This window comes from Maylandia zebra, linkage group LG23 (assembly GCF_041146795.1).
Source record: "Maylandia zebra isolate NMK-2024a linkage group LG23, Mzebra_GT3a, whole genome shotgun sequence".
Classification (NCBI taxonomy): domain Eukaryota; kingdom Metazoa; phylum Chordata; class Actinopteri; order Cichliformes; family Cichlidae; genus Maylandia; species Maylandia zebra.
Window position 1 is genome coordinate 4,191,619 of NC_135188.1, and position 17,290 is coordinate 4,208,908.

General features: G+C 43.6%; 1 protein-coding gene across 3 annotated transcripts in view; it reads right to left on the reverse strand.

Moving 5' to 3' along the window:
• Positions 1–12,688, reverse strand: part of tle2b (TLE family member 2, transcriptional corepressor b) — a 76,287-nt gene extending 63,599 nt beyond the window's left edge. For 2 of the 3 annotated variants that reach the window (XM_004554978.3, XM_004554977.3), the window contains exons 1-2: positions 11,777–12,687; positions 523–620 (exon numbers count right to left, since the gene is read on the reverse strand). In XM_004554978.3, the coding sequence (XP_004555035.1) occupies positions 523–620; positions 11,777–11,800 (122 nt within the window). In that variant the 5' untranslated portion in view covers positions 11,801–12,687. Of the gene's footprint in view, positions 1–522; positions 621–11,776 lie in introns of all 3 variants that reach the window. The other variant, XM_012920160.3, reaches the window with a different exon arrangement.
• Positions 12,689–17,290: the final 4,602 nt, after the last annotated feature.

Below are 17,290 nucleotides of genomic sequence, written 5' to 3' on the forward strand. Positions count from 1 at the left end.
CATTTCAGGTCAGCCAGCCGTGATAAGCTGATCAGTCACCTCCAGCAGTTAAAAATAAAAGACCTGAATTACCTAACTTTCTTTTTTTATGTTGGAAACTCAGTTATACTGTTGAAAAAAAATGCAGTATTTTAAAATTAGATGTGATATATTTATTTCTTATTAATATCGTGTTAAGGTTGATACGGACAGACACAATGATAGCATATTTCTCCCCAAATTAGTGTAAATGGATGCCTATTAGACTGAAACTTATGTAGAGACAGCTAAAGAGAAAGAATTTGGTATGACAGGCATCCCATATTTCCTTATAAAGATTAAAGGACACATGTGCAGCCATTCTATCTTTATTATTTGAACTGAATTACAATTTGTTGTTTCTATATTAAGACTAGAAGAGCGTTACTGGTTTCAAGCTTCTTCAGGAAGCTTGTTTCGTTTCCCAACAATATTTATGTTTTTAAATAAATTTGTGTATCTGCACGCATGCACAAATGGATTTGTGTAATGTGTTTTAGGTACCTGTGATACTGAGCCTGGAGGAATTGGAATTCCTCCTTGATTCGGTCCAGAGTTTCCAGGACTGTGAACTTGAAAGACTGGCCAGGTTGCAAGGGGACCTGCACAGGGGAGAAAACAGAACAAAGAGTGGTTGAAAAACAGATAGAGAGGTGTGAATGTGTGTGTGCCTGTTCGAGAGCAGACTGTAAGCACTGCTGTAAATGTGCAGGTGCATGTGAACCTGCATACTGGAGTGTGTGCGAGAAACTGTAAGTGTGTTTGTGTGTTTTTGTGTGTGAGGGAGCAATGCACGAGGAGGAAAAAAAGCCAAGATGAAAGTGAGAGGGAAGGTCACTTCCCCTTCCCACACATCATAAAAGCCTTGTCCTCTCTCTCTCTGTTCTCCTCCTCCTCTAATGACTCTGCCTCCTTCTCTCCACTGCCCCCCTATCCTTTCTTCCTCTCCTCTCGCTCTCCCTCGCTTCCACATTAGCATCCTCTTCACTCTGGCAGGCTGCTAATGTATTCCAGCCTACAAAGAGCTGAGAAGGGAGGAAACATCAAATGAATAACTTATAGGGAATCACGGCATCGTCTCTCACCTGCTAAAAGCCAAAGAAGGCCCAACAAAACAAGCATCTCCCAAGGGTCCCCCACCACCAGCCCTCCGTGCCTGTCTAAAACGCTTTCGACAGCAGCCCTGCTTCTCCATAGTCTTCGCAAAGTTTGAGAAACGAGGCCAGTGTTGATGTTTTTCGATGCAGAAGTTGTTTTGTTTGGGGATGGGGCTGGAGTACGCGGAAGAGCACGAGCGTGTTTTTAATGACACTGTCAATCCTCGGAGGACATTTTTATGTAAGAAGACACCAGTTTTTTTTTTCCATTCTTCTCCTACTTCCTCCGAATTTAGACTGATTAATTTTTCTGTATTATGACGCTCACTGCGAGCCTAGCAGACTGGCACCTGGCAGTCTGCTAGGCTCGCACTTCTTATGACCTGTCAGAGTGCAGTCTCACCACTATCCCCTTTAAATTCCTTTGACAAGGACAACTCATCTGCTTCCAGGCTGCAAATAATCCCCGCTGTGACCATGAGCCCCCCCACCAAAGCCAAGAGCATGGCAGTTGAGGACAGAAGCCAGATTCCTGTAGTGTTTGGAGACTAAAGGGGAATTTATGCTTCTGTGTTGTATCTATGCTGCACAAAAACCCAAAAGCCTGTGTTGTAACCCGATGTGCGTCTTGCTATAAAAGTAACAGCACGTCACGTCGTTGCAGCCTGCAGCCACAATTTTTCCCAATCAACTGTAGGAAAACGGATCAACTTGAAGAGAAGCGCCAAGTAGCATTTCGTCAGGGAGACTGCAGAGCAACACAGGCGCGCAGAAGTGTAAACTGAGCTAAGTCTTCCGCTGTCCTACAGGTGCATAACTCAATGCCAACATCTTTTCTGCCTGTATCACAACTATCACACTTGCACTAGGGACAATTTTGAGAGAATCACACATAGCTGCCTATTTCGGACACGTTTGCTTTGTTTGGTTTAGGTGAGCTCTGCTGTACACTAGTGGTAAATGCACCAGAAAATTAGCTCCGTTCTGACATTCTGCAATCTGAAATCACACGGACTTCGTACCAAGGAGGTACCAGCTAATGTCCAGTCAGATTGCATCAAACATTTGCACCTTTGTCAAGTAAGTTTTAAAAGTTCAGGGCTGCACTGCAGGAGCAAAAGGCTAACGGTGGTTATTAAGCAGAGGCTAATACGCCCTTGTTAAAGTTTGTTGATATCATATTTATTTCATAGCTTTCTTTTGGTTGCTTTGGTTATCCAAATCAACTATTGTTTGTCTCTATACCTATCCACGCGTCCTTCTGTGCAGTCATCCATCCAATCAGAATGAGCAGACTGGTGCTGTCGCTATGGCGCAGTTGGGTGGCTATCGGGCAACAGCCACGGCTAAAAGATTGGCGGTTTCAGTGGTGGCTCTTCATTAGTCTAGACAAGCACAATTCAATTAGATTTCAATTAGTCCGACGGTGGAGGTCAAAGACGCGGTGGGTTACCCAGTAATTAATCCGGGGAGCCGAGCTGAGCCCGAGCTTAACTGAACTGAGGCAGGCATGGTGGGGACGTCTAGATGGGTGGACGGACGCAATACACACAAACCCCCAGGGTGTGTGTGTGCGCGCGTATAAGGGAGGGCATAGATGGGATACATGATGGTGTCTGCCAACAGATCCCCACCGACCTTGATTCACACCACAGACACCCAGTGGGGGAGGAGAGGCGGGAGTGTGTGTGTCGGGAGGGGGGGGGGGGGGGGCTTGCAGACCATGATCTGGCACACACACACACAGCATAAGCTTATTGAAAAACACATAAACAAACATACACTGTTACACTGTGCATGTAGGTTCACAATTTAAGTACACAGTGCCACACAAACGACGCACAAACTCACACAGGGAGGGTAGGGACAGAGGGATGGATTGACTGGGGGGGGGGGTCAGAAGAAAGATAGATACTCATATGACAGACAGAGGGGTGGATGGATTGAGGGATGGAGGGTGTGATAGACTAGTCTGACATTCTTCCAGAGGGGAATGAAAGAACGAACAGAGAGACAGATGATGAAAAAGTGGTGTGGCTGCTGACTGAGAGAAATAGCCAGCCATTCATCCGTCTGACACTGAGGCGAGGGGAAGAGGACATAGGGAGAGAGAGACTCAGACCGACCGGGTAAAAGAGAGAGAGATGCTGTGTTTGCTGTAGTCAACACAGCCCGGTCTCTCTACCCTGTCCGTCGGCCTGTGGTAATACTGCTTCTACCATCTGCTGCCATGCACACATGAGCACACAGACAAAGTGCTGCTGGCTCAGCAGCACTAAGTCACATAATAAAGCCCATAGTCACAGATCGGGATTATACAAGAGATCTGCGAGTCACAACCGTTGGTGTCGCCACGGCGTCCTGTGCTGCGCGCTAATGAGAGAGACCTGAATCCTTTCATCTGCTGGACAAAAACTCGAAAAATGTCTTACTTTTGATTTGCCAGTTGCACCTTTTTGAATGAGTTTCAAAGAGCCTGGAGCGATAAAGCTTCTTATGCACGAAAAAGGAAATGAAAAATACAACAAAAAAAAGTTATAAGGTCCCGAGGCAAAAGGAGAAATATTCCACGCTTGCGCTGAGCTCTTTCTGTCAGAATGAAGAGACCAGCATGGGAAGCTGGAATGAAAATAGTTCATGCTTAAATGTAATAACAGGAGACTTAGTGTCTTACTCAAGGACACTTAAGCCAGTAAGAGTAAGATTGAACTTCTGCGAGAGAAGCATCAGCAAGCAATGCTCTATGTACACCAAACAAACACTGTTGTTTGAGTGTATGTGTGAGCCTTCTCTCCTATATTGTGACAGATGGCAGACCAGACTGTTAGGGGTCCAGTAGGGCGTCACGATGAGCCAAAAAACAGCCTAACGCCTCCCATGTTTTTATGTGTGACTGTGTGTGTCTGTGTGCGTGTGTGCATTTCAGAGAGAGCACCATATCATCCAGCATAGGGGATCCTGAAACCCAAAACTGATCCAGTTAATCTAGGAGGTGGAGGTGGAAGAGGGGAGAGGAAGAGAAATAAAGGTCACTTGTGCATAAACACACACACACATGCACCATGTGGGCCAGCAGTCAATCACAATTTGGACGAGCTGGCACGGGTAAGCAGAGAATTAGGAAGGATTATGTATATGGTAGGAAGCGAGGGGAGGGGAGTGGTGGTTGAAGCCTATTTTACCGTGTCACGAGACGGCACGGGGGAGGGACCCACCTGCTGGACGCAACTATTACCTGTCTGTCAACTGATCCACCTGTCAGGAGTTTGACTGCAAGGGCTGTAAGGACATAACGACCCTCAGCCCTGACAGATTTTCTAGGTGAGGCCAAGTTTTGATGGGCTGGTGTCGTGACTTTCTGAAGGTTGATGTTGACCTCCAGCTTGAACTGGGACACTCTGGAGGTGAGCGAGTAAGAATGAGCAACTCCAATCCGCAGTAAAATTGGTGGATTTGCATGATCTGGACTGGAAACCTGCTGCTTCACAAGTTCCAGGCAGAATCCAGAGGAAGATTGATAGGAGGATCATTGCGGCATCTGCAACGATGCGGATGCTTTAGCGCTCTGTTGATTTACTGGTCAATCTATTTTCCTATCCTCATCTACTGCCATGAGCTGTGGGCATTGACTGAAGAGATACAAGTGGCAGTAATGTGCTTCTTCAGAAATATCATAAAATATTTACAAAGCAGTTTCTTAAATAATTGAAATCCTGCATTGTTTCTATGCCTGCTTATTTCCATCAGGCGCAAACAAACTACCTTGCACCATCATATCAGTCAAAATAAAAGAAAAACCAACTGCGGGACGTGAATCACGCCACCCATGTTTGGTGCCAGCATCAATTTGAGTGTGGATACTACAAACAGAATAAAGACACACATTACTCTGGTGTTTTAATTAATTTAATCATTTCTTAGGTGAAAAACTCAGCATCGTCAAATCTCATGTAGCCTTTACAAACTGTCATTCAGTAAATGTCACTAGTCAATGTCACGGTACACACACGGGCACTCGTTTTTTGTGGGAAAAGTATTAAAGACTGTGAATTTGCGCATGAATACTTTTTCCAACTATTCAATTCACGTCTGTTTTCTGTACTTTTTCAGTTATTTTTTTAAATTGCCAGGTATCAGGTCAGCCTGCGTCTGTGTCAGTCTCTCTGCCTGTCTGTCTTCTGTTCAAGCTGCACCGATAGCTGCTGCACGAGAGGCAACTGTGAAACAGATTCAGGTCTGGGAATGAAATGATTCTTTCTGTCTGCTTGTCTCCTCCACCTATCTGTTTAGCCCCTGGCACACTTTCCACCATCACATAAGTATTCGCACGGTATAAGCAGGCATGCCTATGCATGGACGCATTCATTCAACCAAAACACCCACAGAACACTTTTCTCTTTTGTTTTTCTTTTTCGTGCCCTTTCGCTTGCCGTTCGGGCTCATTCTTCCCTCCTTCTTCTCTTCTGTCGCTCTTTACTCATCCTTCCTGCTCCCTCTTTTTTCCCCCCTTCCCCTGTGTGTCTGTCTGAGACAAGCAGAGACACATTCAGATAGCACATGAAATAATAATTGGCTGGTGAAATATTTAGGAAAAAAGGCACACGAATAGATGAGAAATGCCAAGTGTGGCAGAGGAGTGTCAGTGCCCCTTGTGCATGTGTGTATATGTGTGTGTGTGCTGTGCGCACGCCTGCATATGTGTGAGCTTGAGTATTTGTGTCTGCTGAAGTGAGCAGTAACATCAGGAACAGCTCCTTGGTTTAGGCTGTGTGTGGATGAAAAGCTAAACATAGAGGCTTAAGGGAAGGATGGTAATGTAATGTACCTACATATCAGCAAGGTTTTTATGAAGCCCTCAGAGTTTCATTTTTGTAAGTCTGTCCCTGCATTTCCACTCAAAAGTATTTATTACTAAGAGAAAAACACTCATCCAACAGTCCCGTTTAGAGGTTCTGGCTCTTTCTTTGTGCTGAGAACTCGGGGACATCTTTTGCTATTAACAGTTATTTGGTTTTTCAAGCCTTTAAAAGCTTAAATCTTAACAAACTAACACTTAAGGAGATGCAGTCCGGACAGTTTAGGGAAAACGGGTTGGGACATTGTCTGAAGCGGTTTTGTCTCACACGTATCACACAGCAGGAGAAAATCCACTTCAGATGCATTCCCCCTACTGGAGACTCTCAGTGTGGTTTAGTCGAAGAAAGCGCCAGAAAGGAGCGTGCAGATTTTTAACCGCAGCATTTTCACAATGGCACAAATCAGCGCAATTGGTCATTACACAGCCTTTGGATTAGGCTGTTTAATGCCGGGGTCTGACTGAGTAGGACATTTGGATTTTCACATACTCCTCCATGAGGTTCAGAAACAGCTACAGTCGGTAAGAATTTGAATCAAGACTGTTTCCGGCTGAGAACCGGCACAAAAATCATCTAATGCATCAGAATTGCATTCTTCAAGCTTGAAATTCCTTTCATCTATCTGGGATATTTTGGTCTTCCATATGAAAAATCATCAGTACTAAAAATTTGGACAGTTTGATATAGTCAAGCTTATTTCTTTTAAACTCTATAAACTTCTGTTAACTCAGGTAACAAAGACTTTGTCCCAGAATTATACACAGACCAATTGCGCTCAAGTGCACAGTCGCTCCCCGGAGGCACATTCTGAGCGAGGAAAAACCCTGACGTGGTACAATAATTATTTCAATTTCATTGTAGTAAAGCTTCAGCTCACTCTGAGATAATAACCCAGCTGGGTGGATGCTAATAAAGAACAAAAAAAATATTTTTTCAGCAATCGAGAGGAGGATCAATTAAAAAAAACTTAACAAAACACAACTGCAAGCTAAATCAAATGCGCTGCTTGTATCAATAAGATCTAATCAATGTCAGTCAGTGTTCCAGTAGCCCGAAAGTGAAATAGACATTGAATCAGCCCGTCAGTCCACTAGTTACCAGTCAGTCAGAAAGCAAGCCAGTTAAAGCTGCAGCTCACCAGTCAGCCGTTAAGCCAGAGGTGGATTACAAATAAGGGAAAGATTGGCAGCTAAATGAGTCTCTGGACTCGATCCAAGCCTCGCTCTGATCATTTCTTTTAATGGCAAAGAAAAGAACACAGAACGCAGGATTTGAGGATGAAAAAAGGCCTGTTTTTAATCAGAGAGGAGCCTTAATCTGGGTGGCTGCTGATGGCTGATCAGGAGTAGCTGCTTGGTTAGTTGTTTGACTTTTGCTTATCCTGCGGGTCGTCTCACTGCAGCTGTATTGTTGTTGCTTGACTTTTTGCCATTTAGAAGGTTGCCTCTGAAATGCTGAATGAAATTAAATGTAAACAACACAAGGACAATGTCTCGGGAGGAGGCGAGAATGTCATCTGTGGGAGGTTACAGCAATCCTCTGTGCTGTTTACCATACGTAGATGTCATTACAGCCACAAATGTTTGGAAAAAAACAAACTACCCAACACAGCTGGCAAAAAAGAAGAAGAAGAAATGGCAGGGCCAGTGTGTGCATGTGAAAGCAAACGCTGCATATTTGTATGTCTGCAGAACAAACTAACAATTACTTAATTACTGCCAACGCAATGAAGTCATCTCAACTAGTCTGACACACACTCATCAAACGAGTTTAAGTTGCACAGAAACACTTCGGCGTCTCTCGCCTCATTACTGAGTCATACGTACTTTCTGTGGCCGTCTATTGCAATTAGTTTGTCAGTCTGTTCATGGCCACAGGAGAAGCAAGCTCATTTCATACATGCACAGAGATGACTGTACATTTTAAGTTCTGCAACAAACACTTTCCCCTTTACTTGTCTGGAAACTCATTGAAAGGCAAATATTGAACAATTTAATAACTGTAACATCATGATAGATGTGGTTAAATATCTCCAGTATTTTTTTTGCAACCTTTTATTATTACAATTGTGGAAAATTCAACACCTTTCTCTTCCTGGCTCGACCATGCTTTGCTCTTTCTCTTCTAATTGCATATGCTTCTGTCCTCCACACTAGAGTCTTCGCAAATGTGGGATCCAAGGAAGAATTTGTAGCACACACACAGGGAAGCAGCTTAAGGTGAACACACAGCCAAAATGTGTAGATTCTGCACCTTTAAAGAAACGTGCAGAGAGTTTGTGTGGCTGTGAAATACACTGTATATAATGACGTAGAAGATAAGTACGCGTGTATATTTCAGTTTGAGTCTAATCATGATCCCCTCTACAAGCTAGGAGTCCCTGACATCTCTGTTAACCGTGAAAATAAACTGGAAATCTCTCCCTTTCGCCCCTTCTTTCCCTCCCCCTGGCTCACTGGGGTGTGGCAGCCAATCAAGGCCTTGTACATTCACAGCAGCAGTCGAGGTCGAACTGGGACAATATTTATTGTTACTGTTGTAGGCACATACACACACATCCACACACACCGCCACGGCTCTCCTTTTGCACTTCCACTTCCAAATCAAGCACACACACATGCAAAAGTTTGGGGGTTCATATCCACCCTGCAATACTGGCATAGAGCTGTCTGATTGGTCCCAAATTCCATGTGCAGCAAGTAAACAAACGTGAACCATAAAAATAAATAAACAGGAAGAACGAGGGGTTCTTGAGCATTTAACTGATAAATAAAAACTAACAGCATTACAGCCAAGCACATGCATATGGTTACACACAAACGCACGTAAGACAGCACTGAACCTTACACTGGAGAAATGCACACTGAGAAACACACATCTAAGTCAACAAACAAGGCGACACACACTCACACACAGCTAATACAAATATGCGCACACTCGCAAAGCACTAAAAGGAAATAGACACCTAAAAGAAAAAGCACACGCGCTGCAAAACACACATTAAACAGAAACACACCTCGCACAAACCCCCCCCCCCTCTCTCTCTCACACACACACACACACACACACACACACACACACACACACACACACACACACACAGTTCTGATAACGCTTGCCACAAAAATCCAGTGGAACCAATTACAGCTCTGCTCGCCTGGCAAATCAACCCTCAGTTTTTAACCCTTTCCCACCAGAGAACCAGAACAAAGTCTGACTTTTCCAAAAACAATTAAAATGACAACAACAGTAATGATGCAGTTCAAGCCTTGCATCCTCGTTTTATCCATTAATCTGAAGACATCACTTCCAAATAGGCATGGGTCGGAGCATGTCACATTCAAGGCAGCCTGTTGGGAATTAAACCGACATGTCAGACTGAAGAGGAAAAATCACATCATCAATCATGACTTAACCACCACTTTAGATGAAGAAATCAAGTATATTTAAGACATCTTCAGACAAACTTTCAAATAAGTTATACTTCATAACCTAACTTGGTCGTGACATGAAACCATTCAAAGTTACATTATCAGCTCTTGGTAACGCAGGTTTCACACAGATTTCGTAAACTGTTGTGGTGTGATCAAAAACACACACAGCTCGTACTTTACTTTCACATTCCTTACAGCTTGTCTTCTGATTGCATTTACCAGTGACACTCATCAGCTGTTTGATGCAGTCGACTAGTTTTTGAGGAGAATGTTTGATGGGGATCCGTGTAAAAAGACAGCAACACAGAAGTGTATCTTTACCACAAACAATTAAGGCAATACAGCGATTACTGTCAGAGATGATCTGACTCGTGCAACTTTCAAGCCTCTTTTAAATGAATGGAAACTAATGTTTGACTGAAAAAAAGGGAAATCTGCCTCTAAACTAGAAACACACTTTTTAAATGTAAGCTCATTCCTAGAAACCTGCTTGATGTTATTGAAGGGAGTATATATTTATACCTATTACAACCTTTTCCCATTCACATAGGCACAATTCAAGTATCTAAACAACAAACTAGTATGAAAACAGGGAAAAATAATAATATTTAGCATTCCTGCATGTGGAAAAGCTGACGGACTGCTAAAAAGCTAAGAGTACAAATTATAAGTAAGTCTGAACTGAGCACATGTGTATATGCATATGAGCACACTCACACAGTGTCTACAAACACAAGCGCATGAAAACTCAGACAACCACACACATGCGCGCACACACGTAACCGTTCTTTGCACCCTCGCACCTCTCCACAGATCACATTTCACAGCAACACCAGAAATAAAGTTCCTCTGGCAGAGGAGGGCCGCAGAGGAAGAAGCGAGAGAGGAGGAGAAAGACGGGAGAGAGACAGAAAGAGCGAGATGGAGACTATTGATCGGTTGGAGTTGGCTCAATCTGGCATTGAACTTTATCAGAAAGGCAGAGCATCGCAGCAGGAAGCTTTCTGATTCGTCTCTAAAGGAGAGAACAGAGGAATGTTCGCGCTCTATTCTTCTTTCGCATCTCTCATTCATTTTCATTTCTCTTTCCACCCCCAGCCGTGCCTTTTTAAAGAATTCTTTCTAGCCTTTTTTGCCCCCCCTCCTCCTTCTTGGCTCTTACATCTTTCACTTTCTCCATTTGTATTTACTCCTCTGTTTCTTCCAGCGTCTTTTTCTCCCTTCTTTTCCCGCTGCTGCCTTATTAGCATTCTCTCTGTACGTATAATTGATTCCTCATGCCTTCCTCTTGTGGAAATGTCATTCATAATTCTGTGTGATAGCTGGCTGGCTGGTTGGATGGCTGGCTGACTGACTGAGTGGTTGGCTTGCTGGCTGACTGTGAGGCAAAGTGGCCACTGACCCATTTGTAGCAGATACAAAGAGACTGACAACCAAATCTGATTATAGCAACCAGACCAGGGCCCTTGTGAAACGAATGGCCTAAGCCAAACTGAGCCTAAGCTGTCATTCATCCTTCTGTGCTTTTTAGTCTACGTATTTAACCTTTATTTTACCCCGGCAGGTAAATTAACGGCGAATTCTTACTGGTGGTGGAGGGTGAAACTGAAGGAGGGATTTTAAAGAGGTATTAAGGGGAAGTACTTGTGCACTCACGACCTTTCGTAGTTGTAATGGAAATGAATTAAGTAGAATTTAACTATAAATTAAATGGCCTATGTCTATGTGTGTGTGTGTGTGTGTGTGTGTGTGTGTGTGTGTGTGTGTGTGTGTCTGGGCATCTGTGTGTGTTTGCTTAACAACAGAAATGAGCAAATAGACAGCTGATGGTCTTTCACACACACATTAATGCAGCCAGATCTATTCTCACACACACACACACACACACACACACACACACACACACACACACACACACACACACACTGAAAGGTGCAGATTCAGTTATGTGCCACCTACATTGCCAATTATCAACAAGATCTCAAAGGCACCTGGTTGCAGATGACAGAGGGGTGTGTGTGTGTGTGTGTGTGTGTGTGTGTGTGTGTGTGTGTGTGTGTGCATAACAGGGAATCTCTTAGCCCAAACATCCCCCTCCCCTCCCATCACGTCTCACTCCTCATGTTACAGTAAAACTAAGGAGGAGGGACAGAAAAAGACAGACAGAAGGACACAGACACATAAACAAGGTGAGAGTTGAGAAGAGGAGGGATGTAAGGAAAGACCAGCAGGAAATTAAAAAAAGAAAAAAGAAATCAGAAAGACGCAAGATAAGAGACATACTGAAGAAAAAAAAAAGTGACAATGCAATCGGAGACATAAAAAGGGAGACAGAGACAGACAGGTAAAAAAGACATAAGGAGGTACATACCGGATGCCTGCCCTGAGGGTACATGATCCCAGGAGAGGAGAGGCTGCCAGTCCGTTTGATGGCCAGGTTAGTCCCCTGGCCCTCCACTCCTCTGCCCTCCACCGGTTACACAGCCACACACACGCACACACAAACCCCCGCACACTCTCACCAGTCAATAAGTCCAGTTCCTGCTCCTTGGCAGGGTTGAACGCAGCAGTCTTTACTCTTCTGTTCTTCTTTGCTTTTTCTCGCGCGCTCTCTCCCTATATATGTATATATATATTTATCTTTTACTGCATATTCCTCTTGACGCACAACTGAAGAAGAAGTCTGTCAATTCCTTCATCCGATAATATCATGACAAAACGGAGCAGCGGACTTTACCTCCTCCTCCTCTCTTGTCCTTTCCACAGTGAAAGTCTCAGTTTCTCCTCCTTAGCGTCTCTCAGCCTTCTCCTCACCCTGTGATCAGTCAGGGTCCACACGTAGTGACATGACACAGAGAATTTCATCCAGACAAGCTCCCCTCTTCCACTTCTCCTACTCTTCACCCCTCTTCTCCTCCTGCCCCTTCACCCAGCCGTCCAATGGCGAAACACACAAACGTAAACAAACACTCAGCTCGATCAAATAGTCTTCTTCTCTGCTTTTTCCTCCTCTTCGCCCTCTCTGTGACACACTGAAGCCTCTGCCTTGACTGCTGCCGCAGAAAAGAAGGAGGATAAGAAGAAGAAGAAGAAGAAGAAGAAGAAAAAGGAGGAGGAGGAGAAGGAGGAGGGGACGGGAGTGAGAGTGTGTGTGAGAGAGAGAGTGAGAGCTTTGTTTTTAATCTAAATGTGGAAAAAAAATGCAAGAGGAAAGCAGGAAAGAACAGCAGGTCAGTGGAGGATCCAGCGGGCTTTTCAGCAGCAAGCCCTAGACTGTAATATATTGTGCCTGTTGGCTTCAACACAAACACGACAGCCTGCTAAAGCTCCTCTTAAGGTGGAACTGAGTAGATAGAGACACCCAGTCGCACACAGAGGGGCAGCAAGAGAGAGAGGCGAGAGATGGATCTCTTTTCAATTGTGGTCAGACACACAAAGCAATCAGTCATGCACAAAGAGTCGGGCTCAAACTGATATGAATCGAGATTCAAACACACAAAACGCTCGACAGCTATGCGGACAAACTCGATGTGCAGCACCAACCACACACAACAATTACAGTGATAAGTTTATTAGGCAGTTTGCACCTCGCATTAAAATGCGGCATGGACGATGCGACAGCAATCCAATCACACCTATTCGCGCACAAATCCAGGTGTAAACACACTCAGGCGGCGCTGAAGATTGCTACCAATGTGACTCCTCACACCTCAAAGGCCTGAGAAGCACTGCATCCAGGAGTTCAGACCGCATACATTTGCTCCTACAGCCTCTCTAACACAGAAGAGTGCCACGGAAGTACGCACTGTAACGGTAAAGTTATCACGTTTATGTCTAAAGGCTGTGAGCGTGTTTGCAGTAATGATTAAATATGAAAGCACGGGCTGGGATACAAGGATACAACCCAGTGAGGTGTCTCATATTGCTTTCTGGTTCACCTGGAAGAAGGGTGCCACTTGATGCGCATAGTTCGAGGCTATTCACAGGGCTTGGCGTACACTTCATAATGATAAAGTTTTCCAGGGCTACCACACTAAAGGTGCAGACAGCAAGAGCCTTATCATGTTCTACAACGGGCCTAAAACTCTAAACACAACACATACGCCCCTTTTTAAAAATAATCTGCTCAGAACTGTTTTTGGTGGTTCTGAATTCTGATCTATTGTTTCTCCATGGGTTTCTTAAGGTGAACAGAAACTCACAGTATATTATTTAAAAAAAACACGTTGGCATTAAGATTTAGTTTAAAAAACAGACTATTTGTCAGAACTTGCACCTTAACGAGAACACTCAGCTGGAATAAACAACTAGACGTGCCACCTGCAGAGACTTCTGAATTAAAATGGATAATTATGGCCACATTTGTCAAAACTTCAGAGCAGGAACGCTACAGTTACGTCCACTTCCCGCCAAAGACGCCATCTAAATCAACACGTCGAGTAACTGGAGGATTACCAGCGTAACGCACCAGAAATATCCAAGCTAGAGCAAGATAAAAATGTCTCCCTGCCTACTTTTGACTCTTGGCTCCAGCGCACCTGTTATTTACAGGACTGCCCAGAATGGACCTGGACCAACTAAGACCTGGTATTTAAAGCCTTTCCACGTACAGTACGACAGTGTGGCCAAGCCGTCTTTTGGCGCAGTTTATAATGAGTTTATCCAGAGCAGCTCTGCCTTTGAACTTGATCAAACAGCCATTAATCCGGCGCTGTAGAATCGGACAGTCGGTCTTGGCATCCGTGGAGGGTTTCCAGTAAGACAGAAACTGCATTGGATAACTAGTGGGTTAGCCAGAGGGCAGCTCCAGAGCTTCAATTAAGGCCACATACAGACATCCTATTATCCAATACAGCCTATTACCACACACTATAGATCCTGGAGTAATCTGCTGTCAGTGCGCTCTGAAATGCATTGTTCTACATTTGTTCAAATGTTTGATTTGTCATTTGACTGAAACTAAGACAGGCTCTACAGTTAATTTCAGCAGACTATACATTTATGACGGGCAGCTGTGGTGGTGATGAGGCCAGACATTTCTGCTGTTAATTGCAATCTGTTGATTAATGGTGAGAAGCCTGCAAGCTAGTTCAGGCAAGCTGCAATGCATCATGCACACTTACTTCCCTGCCACCTTACGTCATATTACAAACACACCATCCGAATTTGGATATTTATCTATTTAAGCTGCAAAATTTACCGTCTCGCCCAACAAAACGCCCATCTGACTTCACCGCCTGCTGTTTAAAACCCCTCCATCACCCCAGGATCCACCTGTGAGCTCCAGGGGGATTGTACTCGTCACTCCCTAATTTAATATAAAGCATATTTGTGGGGAGTGATGAGCCTTGATGTTACACACCAATCTGTTGTTATGATAAATGAATTATTTCAGTTGTTAGCTGTCTTACTGGAATTGATTTCAGATCATTTTGGAAGGTAACTGATTTCTAATCAACAAAAAAGAAGAAATAGGATCCATTTCATATGTTCTGTCTTTCATTCATCTTAACTCTTCGTGTTTTGTTTCACCAAAAAAAGGGAAATAATTTGATGTCAACTCTTTAAATTTAAAAGTGATAAAATATGTTTCCTACATATTATCCAGCAGTCATTTAAAGGACAGAATAATGGTCGGGGGCAAAAACACAAGGATGCCCCCCAAATACGGGTTAGGGAAAAAAAACATGGGTAGATTAAGTACTGTTGTTATGTTTAGCTAGCTATTCGAAACGCTAGTGCCACTTTATTACTCTAATGAGATTTGTTTTAATTTCTATAGGGTTAAATGGTGTAAATGTCTATTCCCCCGATTGGTTAGCAGTGGTTCCTGGCGGTTGCTGGCTTTAGTTGGAAAAAGTGGTTGCAAAGAATGTGCTGCACTCAAATCCTGCTAGTGATTGCCATGGTTGCCTGTAGTTTTTCATGTTTGTCTGCATATACTCCATAAGTACCATGAAATGTACTATCAATGTATCAAAAAGCCCAACTTTTAATTTCAAGGCAAACAGTCCCCATTTCTGTTGTGCGTTGCTCTTCACAGCTAACAGCTCAGAGAAAAGCTGGACAGTGTTTGCAGACTAGTCTGTGACTAGCATACAAGCAAACAACGAGGTTTTTGCCTATCTGTTCCCCTTCTAGAGCAACAGGTGGATCACTAGAGAAAAATGGGGGGGTGTAACCGGCCTGTGTGACTGGAGCTTTACCAACCATTTTTCCAGTGACTGCCAGCAACCATTCGCAGCCATACTCCTTTTTCCCCTCACGACCAGTCTCTAGGCCTGTGCGACTGACTGACTCCTGCCATGACTGTCACATGTCCAAAATAGCCGACAAGTTAATGTCTTATGGTTAATGGTCTCATGTCTGTTATATCGCAATACATATGCCTTTCAAAATAAAAGCCCAGATTTTTAAAAAGCATTTCTACCCACTATAATACTGGATGACTTCTACTCTGAAAGTGACCCCTTTCTGCTTACTATTGCTAACTAACCAATGGGAAATAATACAAAATTTAAGCTGTAACATGAACCAAAGATCTGTGTGGAGTTTGCATGTTTTCCCTCCCACAGCCCAAAGACATGCCTGTTAGCTTGCTTGTCTAAATTGGCCATAAGTGTGAATGTGAGTGTGAACAGTTGTCCGTCTCTTTGCGTTAGCTCAGTGATGAAGTGGCGACTTGTCCAGCGTGTGCCCTGCCTCTTGTCTTTTAAAAGTCTGGATAGGCTCCACACCTTCACAACCCTGAATTGAATAACTGGTTAAGAAAATGGATGAATGGACAGAGAACTTGCAGAAGCTCTTATATTTTCAGCGTTTGAAATTGTCCTTACTCTCTCAGTTCATTCTCCATAAATTTACACTTGAAGCATCGAGCAGAGTTTGAGACATAATGGAAATCATGAGTGCAATCAAGCAACAGCAGCCCAAAGGTTAAGAAAGAAGCGCATCACCTTCTTCATCAAATCTACGCATCCGGATTATTCACATCCAAACAATTAATCCGAGCAGGACTAGAGGTGGACAGGTCACCTGAGGAAACTTCTGAGAGAGGGAAGCACAAAACAAAATAAAAAAACTTTTAAGTCTGCTTAAGCTATCATTTAGTGAGGAAACACATTTTTCCCTCTGATTTCCCTCTCTCCTCTTTCTAAATAGCTTTTTTCTTAGCGTTCTCTTTCACACAGACACACACATACTGTCATTCAGTGATGCCCACCACTATTCCCCATGTAGCCCATTGTACTAATCAGCATTATCTAATTTTCTAGAATGGATTATGCAGGTAATTACTCCCCCGACTCCTCACATTGGGTTTAAGAGAGACAGATAGGTAAGCATGCAAACACACAGACAGATGCAGACATCAGTACAGATCGGTTCAAAGCATTTATAGTGCCGACCTGATTTTAACGCAACGCTATATGGGCTAAATTGGTTTATGAGGGTGCACTAGCCCAAAAGGACCAAGTCACATCACAGTACCAAGTCCAGCAGGTCCATCAGTGACATTCATAGAGGCATAATCTGTTAGTGTACAACAACTGATATTATCTGGGATACACAGAGAGCCTACTCATCTCATGTTAGAGCCTTAACTGAATGTCTTCTAACACAGAAAATCACAAGAAAGAAATACTTTTGCCAATTTGAAATGCTGGACTGGTGAAACCCTGGACAACCCACAGTTTCTCTATGGATATCAAACGCGTGCGTAGGAGTGTGTTCTGACTGACCTTTGCCTTTGAGTCAGCGCCTTCAGACTGATGCAAAAAGTCACATGATGAGATACAACAATGACACTATGATCTCAGCTTCCAAAGCCCTAAATAGCAGCAACAGATGATTTATACACTGTTTATATGTGTGGTAATCATTTCTA